Source organism: Gossypium hirsutum, chromosome A08 (assembly GCF_007990345.1).
Source record: "Gossypium hirsutum isolate 1008001.06 chromosome A08, Gossypium_hirsutum_v2.1, whole genome shotgun sequence".
NCBI lineage: Eukaryota > Viridiplantae > Streptophyta > Magnoliopsida > Malvales > Malvaceae > Gossypium > Gossypium hirsutum.
Window position 1 is genome coordinate 125,485,865 of NC_053431.1, and position 21,506 is coordinate 125,507,370.

A 21,506-nucleotide genomic window follows, 5' to 3' on the forward strand; every position below is an offset into this window, starting at 1 on the left:
TAAAATAAAATTGAAATATTAAATAATTTATTAAAATAATAAATTATATTTATTATATTAATAATTTATTATATGACTAAATATAAATAATTAAATATGCATGTTTAATAATATTGAAAAATATAATATTTTAAATATTTTTAAAAATAAAAATAAAATTTATTATCAATATAATAATATTAAGCTTGATTTAAGTTTATTTTTATAAAAAAAATAAAATTATCAATAGATGAGCTCTTTTTCGAAAAATGACTTACGCTTTTCAAAATGGTAAATTATTTTACAAGAAAAATAGCTTATTTTACATTGACCTGTAAGTCATTTTCCGTTGACCAAACTATTTTCTGTGAAACAAACACAGAAAAATGCAAAAAACATTTTCTATAAAACCTTTTACACGTAAACAAACGGACCCTAAAAGTTAAAAGTTAACTTCCTAGCCTAATTATTAACATTGTTAGTATTTTTTCATATTTTGTCATTCATATGCTATGTCATATGATGGCAGCTCAGTCAACATGTTAAGTTAGCAAATTTTGATGAAAAAATATTGGTGATAGTAATAATTGAATTAAAAATTTTAAATTGAAAAAAAAAATAAGAATACTCTAGGGGTGAAGCCAAAAAAAAAAATTGGGGGGAAAATTAAATAAATAAAATTTCACTATAATAGCCTATATCTTTATAATTTTTAAAAGATTAATTTTTTTATCATTTTTAGAGGTTAATATAAAATATTATTATTTTTTTGAATAAAATGACTGGGCTCATTATTAATATAATAAAATCACTACCCAATTAACATTTGGGCTCAGGTCCGTCTACCAATACAAACAAAACACTAAATTGGGCATCCCTATTCCCTAGCCCATTACTGAAAAAGAATGATGAAAGACAATAAAGAATAAAAGATGAAAAAACAGAAAGGAAATCAAAGAAAATCTCCCAGTCACATCTAACAGCCTGGCCATTTAATGCTTAACTCGTCCTTTCACGTCCCAACAGCCACGCTTAAACAGATAGCCATTCCCAAAGATATCAAATCTTGCTACCCTTAATTGCTCTCTAGTCCTTGCCCATTCGTCTTCAATCCGAGGGCTCTCTCCATCTTCCCTCTGGGTCTGCTGCTCTATGGATCGCCGTTTCCCTTCCTAGGTATGAGTCCTTCATTCTCTCTAGCGCTTCTTTTGCTAGATTATAGGCTTGAATGTTCTTCGTTTTGTGGATAAACTTGAAAGTGACGTCTTGAACCCTGGATTTTCTGGTCTGTATATCATATATAATCGTTCCAAAAACACTTGTCCATTTTTGTCGTTTGGCAATTTTGAATGACTGTTTTCGAATCCCCCTCTATTGTTACTGTTGATAGCCCCATTTCTATTGCTAACTTAATGGTGTCTAATCCTGCGAGAGCTTCTACTGCGAACGGGGTGGGGATATCCTCATGTATAACTGTCTTGAGGCTTTTAAAGCTCCCATCTGGTCTCAAACAACTTTACCTGAGGCAGATCTAGCATTCCTTCTATCAAAAGCGGCATCAAACTGAACTGTGATGCCTCCCGTCGCTCCATTATAACTATTGACCCTTTTGGTAGAAAAGGTAAGTGTTTTCATTCGGATCCCATCCAATTCTACTATGTAGCTGCTGACTTTCCTTGCTAAATCCCTAACTAGTATGATCTTCTTTTCATGTACGAATTGATTTCGAGAACTCCATATGCACCATAACGCACAACAAAAGAACCGACACTGCTCCATTGTACTCCTTTCAAAAACCCAGGTTAGCCATTTCCAAAAACTTTGATTACCATGAACTATAGTCCAAGAGAGATTGATAAGATTCCATATTTCACTGGTTGCAGGACAAAATCTAAAGATATGGTTACTGTCATCCTCTTCAAGTCTGCACCGAGGACCCGAGCGTTCTCTGTTATTGACTTGGATCTTAGGTTTACTAAGGAAGGAATGTAGCTCTAGGAAATTCGCCAAACTAGTATCTTAATTTTACCTTGTAGCTGTAAATCCCATAATTTTTTATAGAAGTTTCTTGTTTCGGGCTGTAATAAATAAATATTAGGATTCAAGCTAGAATAATGTAATAGTTTATAGGCGCTTCTTACTGAGAACTCCTCTGAAGGTTCCTCTTTCCACACCTGAAAATCAGCATGTTCTGTCTCGGCTAAAGGAATCTTTAGAATTTTTTACGCTATGTTTGATTGAAAGGTATTGTTGATCAGATCTCGTTTCCAAGTCCTACTAGTACTATTGATTAAATTCGAGACTAATAATACTTCACTGTTTGTCTCTCTACCTTGCCTACCAATGGCTTCACATTCAGGAATCCAACAATCAGTCCAGACATCAATCTCAGTCCCTCATTCGACCCTCTAACACAACTCATCCTGAATAAGCCCTCGCGCTGCCCAGATGCTCTTCCAGGTATATGAAGGTAACCAACCCAACTGTGCGTTTAAAAAGTTTGATTGCGGATAATATTTGGCTTTAAAAACTCTGGCTAATAATGAACTCGGATTATTAATAAGGCGCCAGCCCTGTTTAGCTAATAACGCAACATTAAATTGGAAAAAATTTTGAAAACCCATACCTCTAACTTCTTTTAAAGAACACATATTTCTCCAAGAACACCAATGAATTCCTTTCTTCCCACGACCCTTTTGCCACTAAAATTTGGCTACAATGCCTTCCATTTCCTCATATTGTGTCTTTGGTAATAGAAAACAGGCCATTGAGTAAGTCGGTATCACTTGTAAAACTGCTTTAATAAATATTTCCTTACCACCTTGAGACAGTAACCTCATACTCCAATTATCAATCCGCTGTTGTAACGTCCCCTAACCCTATACCGTCACCGGAATAGGGTTACGAGACATTACCAGTTAGTACAGTCCAATTCCGATCATTAATTAAAATAAATATTCACACACATCCTAGTTTTAAGATGTTGTCCCTTTAATGGGCCCTCGCGGTCCAATATGAACAGTAAATTCAATTCGGGACTAATTTAGAATCACTACGAATTTTTAGTAAATTTCAAAATTCATACGACATACCGTTGCCAACCATAATTTACTCATTTCATCAATACTTTTACAAGCTAAATGACTCTCATTAAACATCCTGGGTACATGCCATTATCAATACTCAACATACGTTACCTTAATGAATTCGGGATCGTCTTGGGATGCTGATTCAACGTACTATCTTTACTTAACCTGCGCACGGCAACAAACCGTACGCTGAGTATGGTATACTCAGTGGTATTTCTATAATCCGAACAATTAATAATATAACAAATACTTAAGATCATAATAACAATTACAATTATTCAATTATTTATTCATAGATAAATTTTAACTACTTACCATATAAATTTTATACAAATCATATAATAAACACAATAACATAATTGTTCAATTCTTAACTAAATCCATTATTATTTACTCTATTCTTTCATTTACTACTCGGTATAGCTTTCCTTAATTTACTCACAATTCAATATCATTAAACTATATTCAACTATTCACTTATCAATCATATTCCATTTTAATTCATTTCAATAACAGTCAATTTCATTTATATCATATCAACTTACTATCCCTGATAGCTTTCAGTATATACATATGATTCATATATCTCAAATCACATTTCAATTCATCAAGTGGCATCATATATCATCAATTCGAACTCCAATCATTTCATGAACCTTTGGTTCATATTTTCAATTTCATATATAAATTTTCAATTCTCAATTCAATTTCTCGTTTCATTTCAATAGCTTGATCAATCAAATTTATTCGATTTATCTTTCACTTATTTACCCCTATTAACAAACCTGGACTTTGACGGATACACGGATTCCAACCCAAACACACCAGTACGGCATATTGTGCCTAAAACGGTACATAGTACCTGATCAGTATACGACACATAAAGTGCCTAAAACGACACACGAGGTGCCTGATACGACATACGAGGTTCCTGAAATACGACACATAAAGTGCCTGATCGATAAAGCCGGCAAATCCCGTACACTTCCAGATCCTATGGCATGCCAATTATATCCGACTCAGCCCGATTAGTTAATAGGGTATTTCTTTCACTTTCTCAATTTAATAATTCTTTCATCAATATACCATTCTGATAATCACATATATTCACCCATTTTCACAATTCATACAATTTCATTCAATTCAACAATATATTTCAATTATTCACATTAATTCATAATTCAATACAATTCAATTCACTTTTCAATATCAAATATTCAAATATCACAATCTCATGTATTCATATCAATTTCCTCATATTTCTAATTAATATATTTTTCAATATAATATTCATTCAATATTCAAATTTCTACATAAATCATATATATTATATAATTCAATCAATATAAATTCAATCAATATAATTTCAATCAATATAAATTCAATAAATTCATCGCATACCAAAATCAATCCATTCCAATTGTAAAACATCATAATTCTAACACTAACAATTGCCATATGTATATAAATATAACAAATAATAACTAAGTTCAGATTATAGAAATACAAACCATAATTTTTGAGCTAATTCCAGTTGACTTTGTCTTGTCCTTTCTTAGCCGAGATTTCCAGTACCACATTGACTACGAAATTAATACAATTCATAATCATTAATACATTACTAATTTATATCTTGAGTTACAGAATTCTAAATTAAGATCCGCTAATTTTTCCTGAAACTAGACTCACGAATCTTCTTACAATAAAATTTTCATAATTTTTGGTTTAGCCATTAAGTACAGTTTATTCTTTAAATTCACCCCTATTCTGTTGTCTGACAGTTTCGTCCCTTCTTCACTAAAAATTAATTATCTCACAGTTCAGAACTCGGATAATATTCCCGTTGATTTCTCCTGAAAATATACTCATTAGAGATTCTAAACATATAACTTTAAGCCTCTAATTATTTTTCTTCAATTTTTGGTGATTTTCCAAAGTCAGAACAGGGGAACCCGAATTCATTCTGACCTTGTCTCACAAAATTCATTATATCTCATAATTTACAATTCAATTGCTTATATCGTTTCTTCTATAAGAAACTAGACTCAATAATATTTAATTTCATATTTTATTCATCCTCTAATTCAATTTCTACAATTTTTGGTGATTTTTCAAACTTAGACTACTGCTGCTGTCCAAAATAGTCTTAGTACAAAATGTTGATTTACTTTAATTTCAATTTAATTCTAACTAAATTCACTTTCTTTTCTATCTTAATTCATACTTTATTTCTACTCAATTTTTAACCAAACTTAGACATAATTATCTATTTTTCATCATAAAACCATAATTTTGAAATTCTTTCAATTTAGTCCTTATAGCATAAAACTTATGAATCACTTTACAATTCAATCCTTGTATCATTTTTAACTTGAATTTCTATCAATTTAGCCCTTAATTCATCATTTTATTTAACATGGACAATATCTAGAAATCTAATAACTATCAAAATATCAACTTAATTTCATCAAAACTTTGTTCTAAAACTTCTAAAACATCAAAATTAAGTAAAAAGGGCTTGATTGACTTACCTATTAAAGCTTAAAGCTTCAAAACTTCAATTTTCCCTTTTCTCCCCTTCTTTCTTTCTTTTTCTCCCCTACTCTCTATTTCGTTTCATTCTGTTTCTATTTCCTTTCATTTGCTTCTTTAGTTTATATATATAATATAATATAATATAATATAATTAAAACATAAAGTATCTTTATTATATAATAATATAATAATATAATAATATACTAAACATAAAAAAAATCTTAGATTTTCTTCACGATAAACCGCCTCAATTTATACTTTTTGTATAATTGCCCTTTTAGTCCTTTTTATTTTCTTTTAATCTATAATTCAACTTTCACACTTTATTCAATTTGGTCATTTTACTTAATTACTCTTAATTAAATTAAATTCACTTAATTAAACTCTAATCAACCACTCATTTTACTTCGTAAATATTTTTAATAAATATTTACGAATCTATTTTTCAGAAACGGAGACCCGAAAATACACTTTTTCGGTAACGGTAAAATTCGGGTCATTACAGCTGTTTTATTCTGTCCTTCAATGCTTGAAAAGATTCTTTTTTCCTTCTCCCAACTAAACTTGGCAGCCCTAAATACCTTTTTAATTCATTGGAGCTGCGGATTCTTAATTGGGTGATCACCATTTGCCTAATTTCCTCAGATATGTTACTACTAGAAAAGACTGCCGATTTTTCAAAATTTATGCACTGTCCTGAACTATTTTTATACTCTCGCAAAATCTGCTTGATTGCGCTTACTCCCCTTCTTGTTGCTTCTTCGAACAGTATGCAATCGTCAGCAAATAATAAATGAGACACCCTAGGGCCATTTCTACTAGCTTTGACACCTTTTATAACTCTTTCGCCAGTAGCCATTCGTATTAGACCTGATAGACCCTCTCCACATATCAAGAATAAAAAAGGGCTTAATGGATCTCCTTGCCTAAGTCCCCTTGTTGGATAGAAAATATCTCCCTTATTACCATTAACCACTGTTGAATATGAAACACTAGAGATACATTTCATAATAGATTCAATCCATTTTTGAGCAAAACCTATTCTACTCATGATTTCTTGAATAAAATTCCATTCTGCTCGGTCATAGGCCTTACTCATATCTAACTTGACTGTCATAAATCCCTTCTTCCCCCCTCTCTTTTGTTTCATCGAATGTAAAATTTCATATGCCACTAGTGCATTATCTGTTATGATTCTCCCTGGCACAAATGCGCTCTGTGCTTCATCAATACATTTATCAATAACCCCTCTAAATCTATTTGTAATCACCTTTGCCACAATTTTGTAAATAACATTACATAGACTAATTGGCCGAAAATGAGTCAGATTAGAAAGATTAATAATCTTTGGGATCAGCACAACCTGAGTTGCATTAATTGAACTAACCTCCATCTCTCCATTCAAAAAATTTAGGCAAAAGGAATCAACGTCACTCCCAACGATATCCCAGCATCTTTGATAAAAAAGAGCTAGAAATCCATCTTCCCCTGGTGCCTTTGTGGACCCCATCTCAAACAAAGCTCCCCGAATTTCCTATCCCTCATAAGGTGCTAAGAGCTTACTATTATCTTTATCAAAGATACAATGATTAATACCCGAAAATACATGTTCATTAAAAGTAGTCCTCCGTACTTTAAACAAATTCTCGAAATACACCCGTGCAATGTCCTCCATTTCCCGAACATCTTCCGTAATCTCTCCATTGTCTTTCTGTAGCTTCTTAATCTGATTCTTCCTCCTCCTTTGTGTTGCATGACTATGAGAAAAAGTTGTGTTCCTATCGCCAAGTTGCAGCCAGTTTAACAGAGCCCTCTGTTCCCAGTAATATTCTTCATTTTCAATTTCAAAGTTTAGCTGAATTTTTGTGTCAATCATGTCAGCTAAATTTCCCTCATCCCTTTCAGCCTCTACTAATTCTGATAATTTCTTTGTTAACATCTCCTTCTTCCAATTCCTATTCGTTCGAATCTTCCCCGCTCACCTTTTCAGTCATGTTCTCAAAAACTCAAGCTTTTGCAAAAGATCTCCTACTACCCTTCCCCAAAGGTTTTTAACTTCTTCATTAAAAGAGTCTTCTAGAATCCACCATGCTTTAAATTTGAAAATAACTTCTCTTCTCTTAGCCTCTTCTTTACGAGTCTCAATCAAGAGGGGTCAATGATCAGAGAAAAAATTAACCAGATGTTGAACTACCACTTCAGGAAACAAAGCCATCCAACTTGCATTAGCAACCCCCCATCAAGTCGTTCTCATATATTTGTCTCAGGAAGATTCCCCCTCTCCCAAGTAAACCACCTTCTCGAAAAACCCATATCATTTAGTTGACAGTCCTCTAGCGTTTTTTGGAACAATTCCATCATTCTTTCTTCTTAGGTACGCCTCTCTGTTTTTCGAAACCATACATAATTTCATTAAAGTCCCCACAAACAAACCAAGGGTATCTTCATTGCAAGTAAGAGTTTTCAGTATAGCCCAAGAGTCTTCTCTATCTCAAGCATAAAGGGTACCATAGAAGCCCGTAAAATGCCACTTCCCACTAATTTCTACATCTTCCACGATCACATCAATGTGCCTCTTGGAAAAAACTTTTAAGAGTTATCTCAATATCGTTTCTCCATACCATACACAAGCCTCCTCTTATTCCATCCGAATCAACTTCAATTCCATTTGCAAAGCCACAACTTCTTTGAACTCTCTCTATTTGTAAACTACAAAGTTTAGTCTCCATAAAGAAGACTAATTGGAGATTAAAAGTCTTCAGCGAATGTCGAAGTCTCCTGATTGTTCGAGGTCTCCCTAAACCCCAAACATTCTAACTTAAAATTTTCATTGCATTCTGTCGGCTTGTCTTTTGGCAGTCGCCGATAATATAATATTGCGTTCCTCCACTTTCTTATTTCTAGACAGCACCTTACTGTTATCACCATTTTCTGATATAGCCCGGACGGTAAAAAGGATCTAGCCCGGACGGGTGATCCTATCCTGATATAGCCCTCCCGAAGAATATGTGGAAAATGGATTTAGCCCGAACGGGTAATCCGAATTAGGGTCTGAATTTAGCTTGGACTGGTAATTCAGATCCAAGCTCATTAGAGTAATTGTCGTTGCAGGAGATTTAGCCTGGACTGGTAATCCCGACAATACTCTATGAGTTTATATTGCAGGAGATTTAGCCTGGACTGGTAATCCCGCTGCAAGGTTGAGGTTCGCGGGAGTGTGCTCTCTGAAATGGAAATGTACGCACATGAATATGATTCGACGGACCCGGAATTGTACACTAAAAGTGTACCTCTGAAAAATCCATCGAAATTCTGATAAATTCAACGGGATAAATATGGAAAAAAAAAGCAAGGAAATGGAAATCATGGTATTGACGAGCTCATCAATCATGGTATATATATTATTGATACATGGAAATTATTGTACTAACTTGAATGTTGAGTTTGTGCATGTTAGGGTAATAATGCATTGAATGGATATATGAATGTTTATTCTATTGTATTGAAAATATTAGGTAAGTATAATTCTTGTTACAAGAGCTTACTAAGCACAAAGTGCTTACCTCGTTTCCTTTTTCCCTGTTTTGTAGTGTTAAGAGCTCGGAGGTCGGATTTGGTCGGAGACACATCACACTGTCAACCTCAGGATTTCGGTATATAAAGAAACTTTATTTTGGAAATCAATGGCATGTATAAGCTAACAAAGTAAATGTTAACGTGAAATGAATGTAAAGTTAGCCATTAGTATGGTTAACAAACCTGGTTTTAGATATGTGATGACGTTATCTTATAAATATGCATGAATTTATCTTGAAAATATGTTGAATTGATTTGGTTGATGTGGATTGGTCTCGATTTAATATTGCAGGGAAGGTTAGATATTTATAAAGGGGCTATATTGAATATAAAAAAAATTTAATTCGTAAACTCCGGTAATGCCTTGTACCCTATTCCGGCAATGAATACGGGTAGGGATATTACACACAGAGTACCTCATCGGAACAAATTCGGAACAGTAACAAGAACAATATTCAACACACAAAGTGCTGAATCGATAACGGTAATAGTAACAGTATTCGACACACAAAGTGCCGAATCGGTAACAGTAACGGTAACAGTAACAGTAGTCGGCACATAAGTGCCTGATCAGTAAGCCGGCAAAACCCGTACTCTTCCATATCCTATGGCATGCCAACTATATCCGACTAGCCCGACTAGTTAATAGGGTATTTAATTCACTTTTCAGTTTTCAATTAATTTATATTTTAATTAATTAACTATATATTTTCAATTCAATATAATTCCATTCACTTTTCACTAATAAATATTTAATTTCACAATAATCACATTTTTCTATCAATTTCATCACACTTCCAACTACATATATTTTCCAATATAACAAATATTTATTATTCAATTTCCACATCAATAGTCATTTCAATTCAAACATTCATATATATATTCATAAATCAATTCAATATAATCAATATTCAATCCAATTCAAATAATCATCTCAAAACACCTACTACATATATATATATTAAATAATAAATCCAACAATTTAAATATTAAGTTCGGATTATAGAAATACAAACCGTAGTTTCTGAGCTAACTCCCGTTGACTTTGTCTTGTCCTTTCTTAGCCGAGATTTCCGGTACCACATTGACTACGAAAGTAATACAATTCATAATCATTAATACATTACTAATTTATATCTTGAGTTACAAAATTCTAAATTAAGATCCACTAATTTCTCCTGAAACTAGACTCACAAATCTTCTTACCATAAAATTTTTAGAATTTTTCGTTTAGCCATTAAGTACAGTTTATTCTTTAAATTCACCCCTATTCTGCTGTCTGACAGTTTCGACCCTTCTTCACTAAAAATTAATTATCTTACAGTACAGAACTCGGATAATATTCCTGTTGATTTCTCCTGAAAATAGACTCGTTAGGGATTCTAAACATATAACTTTAAGCCTCTAATTAGTTTTCTCCAATTTTTGGTGATTTTCCAAAGTCAGGACAGGGGAACCCGAATTTATTCTGACCTTGTCTCACAAAATTCAATATATCTCATAATTTACAATTCAATTGCTTATACCGTTTCTTCTATAAGAAACTAGACTCAATACGCTTTAATTCCATATTTTATTCATCCTCTAATTCAATTTCTACAATTTTTGGTGATTTTTCAAACTTAGACTACTGCTGCTGTCCAGAATAGTCTTAGTGCAAAATGTTGATTTTCTACTTTTAATTTCAATTTAATCCTAACTAAATTCACTTACTTTTCTATCTTAATTCATACTTTATTTCTACTCAATTTTTAACCAAACTTAGACATAATTATCTATTTTTCATCATAAAACCATAATTTCGAAATTCTTTCAATTTAGTCCTTAAAGCATAAAACTTATGAATCACTTTACAATTCAATCCTTATTTCATTTCTAACTTGAATTTCTATCAATTTAGCCATTAATTCATCATTTTACTCAACATGAACATTATCTAGAAATCTAATAACTTTCAAAATATCAACTTAATTTCATCAAAATCTTGTTCCAAAGCTTCTAAAATATCAAAATTAAGTAAAAAGGGCTAAATTGACTTACCAATTAAACTTTCAAACATTGAAATCTGAAATTTCACTTTTCTCCCTTTTTTTTCTTTTCTTTCTTTCCTTGCTCTCTGTTTCGTTTCATTCTGTTTCTTTTCTATCTTTTTTTTTTCATTTCTTTTTCTTTTGTTTTACTTTATATATATAATATGTTAACTTAATAAATATCTAATTAATATCAAATATTTATTTTACATTTGTATCCATTTATTATCCATACACTTGTCATAATTTAATATATTTATTACATAAAAATCTTATAATATAAATATTTAATTAATAAATATCTTTTATAAATAATAAATATCTACTAATAATTAAATATACATATTACAAATGTATGTATTCAATTTATTACACATGTATTTTATAATTACCACACATTTTTCACTATTTTAATTTATTTCATAATATAATATAATATTAATATTAATTATGATTATAGCAATAATTTAATATTTAAATAAATATCTATTTATTATCAAATACTTGTATTACAAATGTGTATATTTTTATTTATACACTTATAGCAAATCATTTTCATACACTTGTCTTTCTTTTATTTATTTATCATATAATATCAATTTAATAATAATAAATACATTAATACTTACTTAAATAATAAGTAAATACATACATGTATTACAAATGTATGTACATTATTTATCACACATGTATTTTATTTTTATCACACACTTGGCACTCACTTTGGCTTATTTGCTTATTTAATCCCCTCAATTTTCTTTATTCTATAATTAAACTTTCACACTTCATTCAATTTAATCATTTTATCCATTTATCCTTAATTAAGCTAAATTTACTTCATTAAACTCTAATTAACCACTCGACTAACTTCATAAATATTTTTAATAATTATTTACTAATCTATTTTTCAGAAACGGAGACCCGAAAATATATTTTTCTGATAACCTTAAAATTAGGGTCGTTACACTTGATGACCCTTTGCAGATCCATAATATGAAAAAATTGGAACAAATACCTTTTTCTCTCCTAGATCTCGGATCTGAACGCCCCAAACTAGATGCCACAAATTAGCTAGAGTACTCCTCATTGCTAGAAAGTGAATGACACTAGCGTTTAGAAAAAAACCTACAAGTTGGAAAATCTCTCCCCTTCCTTCTCTGTTAAGATCTGGTTGTATTTGAAAAACTTCATCTTCTTCATCATTAATTGAGAGTTGAGCCAGATCGTTTTCCATCTTTGCAGGTACTATCGCAAGCTATACCTTCTATCAACAATGTACAAGAGAACACAGCCAAGAAGTGCTACCTGCACAGAACAAAACCAAAAATCAAAATCAATAAAACCCTAACAACTTGCCAGAGCAACAGACAGTAACATGCCAAGGACGGCAGACCTAATTTTTTAAAAAAAATATTATTATTAGTTTAAAATCTTATAAAAAAAAGTTGCTATTTTAAGAGACCAAAACCTCGCCAACCTCTTGACTTAACCACTGGAATACTTAAATTTCAACTTTTTAAATTTAAAAAATAAATATAAAATTTAATCAAAATACAGAATCAGAGCATTTTAAGTTTTTGTATTTTAAATTTGAAAAAAACACTATGATTAATGATTTGTCAATATTTTTAGAATATTTAATGTTTGGTTTAAAATATTAGCTAATGGGAACTTTTTTAGTTTTTCCTGTTCATTTATTTATATGATAATTACTTTATCTATGTTTTGCTTTAATTATAATGTGAATAGTTCCAATAAAAAATAATAGTTACAAACATTAATCTTAATAATTCACATCTTGCGATTCCAACTTAAATTATTAAAATCCCAAAAATTTTACACTTGTCAACACAATTAAAATCTCACTTCATCAATATTAAATTGGTTTACTTTCCGAGATATACAATATGTTGCTTTAATTTCTTCTAATTAGATTTATTATTTGTTTAAGCCTAAATAGTTTCATATGAAAATATTCGATAAAAATAAAAATTTTAAACAAAAAAACGAAGATTAAAGTACTCGGGACATCTCTGTATTTTAATAATTAATCACTTTATTATTAAATGGATCAATTTAATTCCTATTATATTAAAAAAATTAAATAAATCTAAATTATAGCAAAGTTAACATTTGCTATATAAAAAATGTCTTGAAAATGATTTTTTTAATAGTAGTTTAATTCTAATAAAAAGATTTTATTTATGAAAATTATAAAAATATTAACTCGGTTAAACAGTAAAATATATTTTTTTAAACAATAAATGTTTACACAATTTTAATTTGACCTTATTTTATGAAAAATAAAACAATCCATTTAAAAATAGAAAAAAAAACTAATTTAATCAAATACCCAGGGACATCTCAGATTTGGCTTACTAAAAAATGGAGAATTTGATTACCAAAAAAGCTTTTTATTATTTTTCATGTAAATCATTGATTCTCTCTTTTTTTACTTGTTCCATTTTACCAAGCATTTTTTTCCTAAATAATTTTAAAGTCAAATTGCAATTTCTTTGTCCTTAAGTTCTAAAAATTCGGATAAAAATACTATAAACATCTTTGTACTAAGAGTAAAATTACATTTTATCCCTTTTATTAAAACAAATAGACAAATTAATCTTTAAATGATAGATCAAAGAGCAAATACATCCTCCTATTATAAATTTCATTCATTTTTATTATTAAAAGCTAGTGCATCTAACAAAATAACAAGGTAAGGACTAATTTGTCGATATACAAAGACTAATTTTTAACAATAAAAATAAATGCAATTGTTAACAAAAAAGACTAATTTACTATTGGATTTAACATATAAAAACTAACTTATCCATTTTTTTTAGTCAAGGAACCAAAATACTATCCACTTTTAGTATAAGAGACTCCATAATATTTTTATCCTCCGTCAAATACCGAACATTAAACTAAAATTCATAGTTAAGAGTGAGATGGTACATAATTCTAAAATTGAAAATTCAAGTTATAATTTATTTTCAAGGATTACTTTGTATATTTCATCCTTGTCAAAATAACCAAGAAAATAAAAATAGAAGCAAAATATAATCAAACTCAATCTATTAATTTAAAAAGAAAATTCACAAACCATATTAACAATCCCATGAAACTAAAAATAATGTGACTTGTGTACCAATTGTCACTAAAAGTCCATATATAATAAAATCACACCAGGTATCTTGCATCTTATTTTTCAGAAAGATCAAACACTTACCTCCGTCATTGGCATCACAATACGGACCGCACTAACGATAGATTGCAAAAATTCCACGATATTATCAACCGTGGCCGGCACTGAGCAGTCCTTTTTTATCATTTATGGCTCCCCAATCACTTGAACTGTCCACTTTGAATGATGCCATTCTCATTCAAGTATTCCACGAATTCATCTATAAGATAGGGCCATGCACCTTCGGCATCGTAGTTCGATAGTGCAGGGTCTACCGTCTGTGTGATAGAAACACATCAAAAGAAGTTAGCACTGCTTTTCATTAACATAGCATTAAAGAAACTCGAGACATGATACGTCATCGCTGCCTTGGGATTAAAATGAAAACCGTATACTTAATCTCGACCATGATTTTTCGAGGACAAATGGATCCTGGTTGCCTGCACAGTTATCATTTAGTATCCCCAAATTGTTATTTTGGATTACAATGAGCCAGACTCGGATATTATGGATATGATACCTTATACCTGAGTCTGAGTGACATAGCCATGTATAACACAACACTTGAATTGCGGAATGTATTATAGCTTAAAGTTATTAATCTAACGTACTGTCGATGATAGAATACGGCTGATTGATTGAAGCCTTTTAACTTACTCTAGCAAACTCCAAAAGTTGAGACCATGTGTCCCGAGAGATCGCTTTGTTATGTCGAGCCTGGTTCAAGTAGCACCAGAGCACAAAATGCAGTTAAAGAATAACTAATCAGTATTGAAGAAATAGAAACAACCTCTTAAAATCTAATAATATCTGACAAAACTTTACAAACAAGGATGAACATGCAATTTTCTGGAGATTCTCATCAATGCAAAAATTGTACCTTTCATGAAAGAAAGAACTAAATAAAGAGCACCTCGAATTTCAGATTCTTGTAAAATATTCAGCCATAATTTCATGCCAAACAAGTTTTGTATCAGTGTTGATAATCTAATTTAAATTTATACAATGAAAATTATAGCAGTTGAGCTATACTCTAAGTCTCTATACTATTTGTACATTTGAAATTCAGTCCTATTTTTATTTCAAGAAATTTAATCCCTCTACCTTTCAGATTAAAAAATGCAAGTCCAGTTGTTAACACGATTAAATTTCTTCTGTCAAATTTAGGTTCATTACATCACCATTTTTTTAGTTGCATGGCTACCAAGTCAATTTTTCTTTTTTAATTTCAAAATGTCACACAAATAAATATAACAAAAAAAAATTTAAAATATTTGCAATTATACCTGAATTTTAAAATATGAAAAGTAGAGGGATTAAATTCCTGGAAATACAAGAACAGGAATTAAATTCCAAATTTATGAAGAGTACAGGGACATATAGCATATTTTAACCAATTATACCACAGGATTATTACCTCGAGTAATATTGCATGTCAATTAAAAATGATTACACTCCTGAGTTAGTGACTATATATTTCTCACGCATATCACAGAATTTCTAACAAGATTAGGAAGGAAAGTAGCACAATATGTTTCTGTAAGATACCTGTAAAAACTGGCACCAATGGTCAACCAATGGCCACTGCTTCTCAGCGAACAGCAACTGCCACATACCGATTGCAGTATCCAATGCCAAAGATTTCTGACCCTGAGACAGAATAAATCATTAGTACCTGCATAAGCTATTACCTCGGGGAATGTAGCTTTACACTGCATTGACATTCCGGAAGCGTTAAATCGTGTTTAAAAGTAAACTTATTACTAAAATATACAGCAAGATAAGTAATCTAAGTCTGAAACTTTATTTTTGTTAATAAACATCCACAAATGAACCTAATAAGGAATAACCATGTGAGGGGTAAAAGTACCATGGAGACCCTTGTACTAAAAGTCAAATTACATTTTGCCTCTATTCAAGAAATGGATAAATTAGTCCTTGTACATCAAATCAACGAGCAAATTGGTCCTTTCTATTAAAAATTTCATCCACTTATGCTGTTAAAAACAGGTGTGGCTAACGAAATAACTAGACAGTGCCACACGTATACCTCATGCTGATGTATAGGGGCCATTTTTTAATAATAGAAATGGATGGAATTTTTAACCAAAGGGCCAATTGCTACTTGATCTAAGGACTAATTTGCTCATTTTTTGAGTGAAAGGGGCAGAATGCAATTCGACTCCTAGTACAGGGGCCTCCATGATACTTTTACCCAGTTTGAGGCAGTCAACTGCTCACTAGGGAAAAGAAACACCACGGCATGAAAACATAGTCTGTATCCAAATGAACTTTATTGAAACTTATATAGATGGTATGGTTGACATGAAAGGATAGTCTACCTTTTCTTTTGCCCAGCCAAATGCAAAGTTATATATCTCACGGAACTTTTCTGCAGTCACAATAAGCAAAGACGAAAACAATTTTGAATCATCACACAAATATGTTTGGATTATGAACTGCAACACGTTAATAAACCTAAACAATTTGAATAAAGCTACTTGTCTGGATATATCTACATAAAAGACACTTCTTCTGCCAGATGCAACATGCATGACATGGTAAAATAATTTCTAGTAGGATACTGAAGATTAGACTCTATAGAGAACTGAACATACGTTCATCTTTCAGCTCAGAACGCATAAATGGTATCCTCTCACGAAACTTCTCCAAAGAATCTATCCTGCCATGAAAATATATAAATTTCTGTTAGAATCACATTACAGTATTTCAATATAGAATCTAATTTCATTTCAAGTTAGAAAATTATAATAAGAAAAAGGGTATAAATGCCTACCCTAGTGCCTGCAACCCAGTGAAAAATTCCTCCTTGGAATATTCACACATGGTGGAGGCCTTCATGTGCCATGAAACAACTAACTGCAATTTACTGCCAATATTAACACAAGCGTCCAAAAATATTGAACCGGACAGGAACAACTTCTAAAAATCCATTGACATCATCATGAGAAACCTCTACAGAAGATTCTAACTGTCTATGATAATGACCAAAGTTCCTTTAATAGTTTAACACAGCAGTATCATTTTCTTCAGTCATCATCACATGAATTAGAGCTTTGAACAACTATGCTAGCCAGCATTGATGAATGAAAATTTCAGAACCACACTAGCCAACTCATTAGCTTTACATCCAACCCTCTAAATAGCAGACTGTTTTACATCCAACCAGTTACTTAAAACGTAATTTAGAAAAAAACCTGCATCACCATTTGCAAAGACTGTTATTATTTCGGGATGTAAAACTTGAAACTAATAGCATTCATGGAGAGAAAAAGGAAAGACCACGGTCAACACACATGCAATGCAAGAAAAGGGTTATAAAAGCAGTCAACATTGTCAGTAGGATTCTGAAACTTTTTGTTGATACTTTGGAGCCTTGAGCAAACTGTAAGCTAAAGAGGATAACATACAAGCAGGAAAAAAAGTATGAGCCTTTTATAAAAGAAATTGTATTTCAGGGTGTCTGACATACCATAACAATATCTTGGGGATCCACCTGTCAGAAGGAGGTTCCCACGTGTTATTCATATTTTCAAATGCAAATGATTTTATGTATCTATGAAATAATAGAAAAGTAAAGCAAATGGATCACAAGATATCAGACAACAAATCTCGAAGGATATAGAAAGCTACCTGCAGGTCGTTGCATAGAAGAGTAATACCATCAGGCAGTATCATATCTGTGTAAGGATCTGCATAAAATACGGGGGTAAGTTTTTTTTTTCTTAAAAGGTGTCGATCAATGAAAAGTAAGCAGCAGAAATGAATTTCAGAATTTCATCAAAATGAAAATAAGACTATCAATATCTCAAAGAATAGAAAAAATAAGTTCAGTGGTATTCTCCGTTATATGTTCTATCACCAAAGCAAACCACAAATTATTAAGGCAAACTACAAAATATGAAGAGAGAGGAAAAAACGAAAGAAAAGCTTGCCTTTATATCTTTTATAAAGTTCTTCCAAATATGTAGTATCGGTATAACTTTTAATATGAGACTGCTGGCCATAGAAAAAATCAAAAGCTCCTTCAAGATGCCAATCACTCGCCTTCAAAGCTTGAAGAGCAAGTTTTTCACTGCAATTAAATAACCAAATGAATAAATACATGAACAAAAGAACTGAAAAGAAAGCCACCCACTAATACATTCAATCTACAAATTTCAAAACCATAATTTTAATGGTAACTAGGAAAAAATGACATCGTTATACATGGGAAGATACATGATTAGTCTTACAAACTGTTTTTTTTATCAACGAACCAGATTCAATCATTTGTTCCTTCATTTTCGACTTTGTTCATAAAACCCTTTTCCAGGCTATTTTCAGACTACCTCTACGTTAACAACGATTTTCGAAAGTAAACCCAGAAAAACCCAAATATTAAGAGTACTGAAACCGCAAAGTAACATCAGGTCACCTCGCTCCAGTTATAGTCATGAACTGCTGGACTTTGTCCCGATGACCTCTGCCCAGTTTATGCTGTTACAAAACAACAAAATCATATTACATGATATAAGCTAGAAAATTTTTTCATGCACTGCCCACAAGTTGCCTGTGGTTAAATACTTAAAAAGCAAATTTTTATTTTTTGTAATAAATTTTTTCTATAAGAATAACATCTCATATCAATCAACTAACATTTTGATAAGAGCTAACTGCTAGAAAATGGAGGAAAATGGTACGTACCAAATCAAAGCTAAACATTAAGATAAATAATACTGAGTTTGAAGTGAAATTAGTTGTGTAAAGGAGACATTGGTGCTCGCAAGCTACTTGAGTTTGACTCGGTAAAAACTCAAACTCAATTCAGTAATAATTGAGCCAAGCTTGAGCTCAAGCTATTGGTCAAGCCGAATTCAAGCATAGTAACACTCGGCTTGAACGGCTCATGAGCCTTATCAAGCTTACCAATTATAATATATATTTTTCATACTTTTATATTACTAAATTACACTATTGCCCTTAACATATATTATTAACCCTAAGCTTCATGGAGCCAAGCTCAAGCTCGTGTAGCTTGATTATATCTTGAGCCAAGTTCAAACTTGAGCATAAAAATAGATGTTCGATCGAGCTCAAACCAAGTATCAAACTCTGAATTTCAACTCGAGCTCTACTCGATTACACCCTAAGAAACCAAACTCAACATAATGAAATAAAATGAACACTAATTGCTTCTTTACTGTTAGATTCCTCTATTACCCTTTTTTTCCTAGAACTTAATTCCTTGGGATTTTTTTTCCCACAGCAAAACATTATCAGAGTACAGAGAAATCTATCAAAAAAAATAGAGTACAAAATCAAAAGTTACATATAACCCAACAACAAGTTCCATATAAGAAGCAGCAATCCAACACAATCCAACAAAAAAACTGAAAACTTTAAATAAAGGGGCAAAACGAAAGAGATTTAAAACAAAAGAAAAAGAAAGAAAAGGAACTAACCATTTTGGAGTTTACAGTAGAAAATGAAAAAAACCCTAAAATCCTGAGGAGAGAAGGTTTATAGATCGTCGAACGATTGTTGCAGGGACAGAGAGAAGGAGGAGGAAATTGCAATGATTTTTTTTTTCCTTTAAATTTCTTTTCCTCCCTTCCGTTTCAGAAGAAACGAGAGAGGATTTTTTTTTTTAAATATAAAAAAGGGTAAGGGACAAGGAGTTGAAACAAACTATTAGGCAACTACTGATTTTGTTTTTGGGATGAAAGCAATATTTAGCCCCCTAAACTTTATATTTTTCTCAATTTAGTCTTTGAATATTTTTTGGTTTCACATTAGTCCTGTAACTTAATAGCTTTTATCGGTTTTGTTTTATGTGATAATGTGTAACTCTGATATTATATCATGTAATATCCTAAAAAATTATAATTTTTATAAGAAATTTAGGTGATAACCTGATACAATTTTAAAATATCTGAACATTACATAGATCAAAATTGAAAAAATTATTAAGTTGCAGAACTAACATGGACAAAAAAAAATATAAAGACCAAGTCGAGGGACTAAATGTTGCCTTACCCCTCTTGTTTAAAAAAAAAAAACAAAAGACACATTTTGACATTCAAAATTGACTACTTTTCAGATATTGATATCTAATATATTTTTAGTATAATCACTTATTTGGTAAGTCTAACTTTATAAAAAAAAAAGTTATTTTAGTTTTTTAATTAATTTTCCATCTCTTTTAACTCTTAAATTTGTATTATTTATCAAATAATCTTAAAATAGATGGAAAAATTAACATATACTAATTTTGTTAACACGGCAAAAATTTAAAAAATACAAAATTATTTTAAAAAATTTAAAAAGTATTAAAAATATAAAAATATATATACTTAAACTTTTTTATTTTTTTAAAAATTAATTAATAATTTTTCTATCTATTTTTGTTTGATTTAACAAACAACACAAATTCAAGGCTAAAAGAGACGGAATTAAATAGATTAGCTAAGATTTTATTATTATTTTTGTAAAGTTAAAAGGTCAAATAAGTTATTATGCGCACGTTTTTTTAGTTAGTACTATTTATATTCAATTACATAAGGGATAAACGTAAATTTAGCTCTCAATGTTTATATTTTTTGTCAATTTGGCCCTTGTTGTTTTTTGAAATTAATTTAGTTATTGTACTTTTCAAATTTTAAATTTTCAATCCTCACCAAAACAATACATCTTAATTCATCAAGTTAAGCTCTAGTAATTCCAGAATCTTATGCAGAAAATATATTATCGTACGTATGATGTCATGTCAACTTGTTATTTCAATATATAACTTACTAAAAATCCAATAATGGATTGACAAATGTCATTTTGGGTCAAGTCCAAAGATTTGAAATTTGAAAAGTATAACAACTTTGAATGATACAATTAGATAATATAGATTAAATCTACAATTGTACACATAGTATAATACTAATAATTAAATTTAACAGAATAAAATTAGCTGCTACTATTAGGATCAAAACTAAAATTCCAATATTCAAAAAGAAAAAGAACTAAAATTGACCGATTCAAAAAGTATAACGACTAAAATTAATCAAATTAAAGTAAAAAGATTAAATCAACAACATTCATAAAGTACAGGGACTA

General features: G+C 30.7%; 1 protein-coding gene and 1 long non-coding RNA gene across 9 annotated transcripts; one reads left to right on the forward strand and one right to left on the reverse strand.

The window, feature by feature from the left end:
• The first annotated feature begins 936 nt into the window (after positions 1 to 936).
• Positions 937 to 9,442, forward strand: LOC107909151 (uncharacterized). 6 transcript variants are annotated; one of them, XR_005899947.1, is made up of 6 exons: positions 964 to 1,155; positions 1,412 to 1,600; positions 1,675 to 1,780; positions 1,863 to 2,223; positions 2,339 to 2,439; positions 9,194 to 9,434. It is a non-coding gene; the product is annotated as an uncharacterized lncRNA (long non-coding RNA). The 6 variants fall into 6 exon arrangements; XR_005899946.1 differs by having other exon boundaries at positions 2,339 to 2,449; positions 9,194 to 9,417; XR_005899948.1 differs by having other exon boundaries at positions 939 to 1,600; positions 9,194 to 9,442.
• A 4,830-nt stretch (positions 9,443 to 14,272) lies between these two features.
• LOC107909152 (DCN1-like protein 2) lies at positions 14,273 to 20,098 on the reverse strand. Of its 3 annotated transcripts, XM_016836591.2 has the most exons (11): positions 19,862 to 20,098; positions 18,835 to 18,896; positions 18,353 to 18,492; positions 18,051 to 18,109; positions 17,890 to 17,913; positions 17,194 to 17,276; positions 17,015 to 17,079; positions 16,739 to 16,788; positions 15,945 to 16,046; positions 15,054 to 15,113; positions 14,273 to 14,674 (listed from the first exon to the last, which is right to left on the reverse strand). In XM_016836591.2, the coding sequence occupies exons 1-11, from the start codon at positions 19,862 to 19,864 to the stop codon at positions 14,558 to 14,560; spliced, it is 765 nt and encodes a 254-aa protein (XP_016692080.2). In that variant the 5' UTR covers positions 19,865 to 20,098; the 3' UTR covers positions 14,273 to 14,557. The 3 variants fall into 3 exon arrangements, with proteins under 3 accessions (XP_016692080.2, XP_016692082.2, XP_040931173.1); XM_016836593.2 differs by lacking the exon at positions 17,890 to 17,913 and having other exon boundaries at positions 19,862 to 20,084; XM_041075239.1 differs by lacking the exons at positions 14,273 to 14,674; positions 15,054 to 15,113 and adding an exon at positions 15,128 to 15,720 and having other exon boundaries at positions 19,862 to 20,084.
• Positions 20,099 to 21,506: the final 1,408 nt, after the last annotated feature.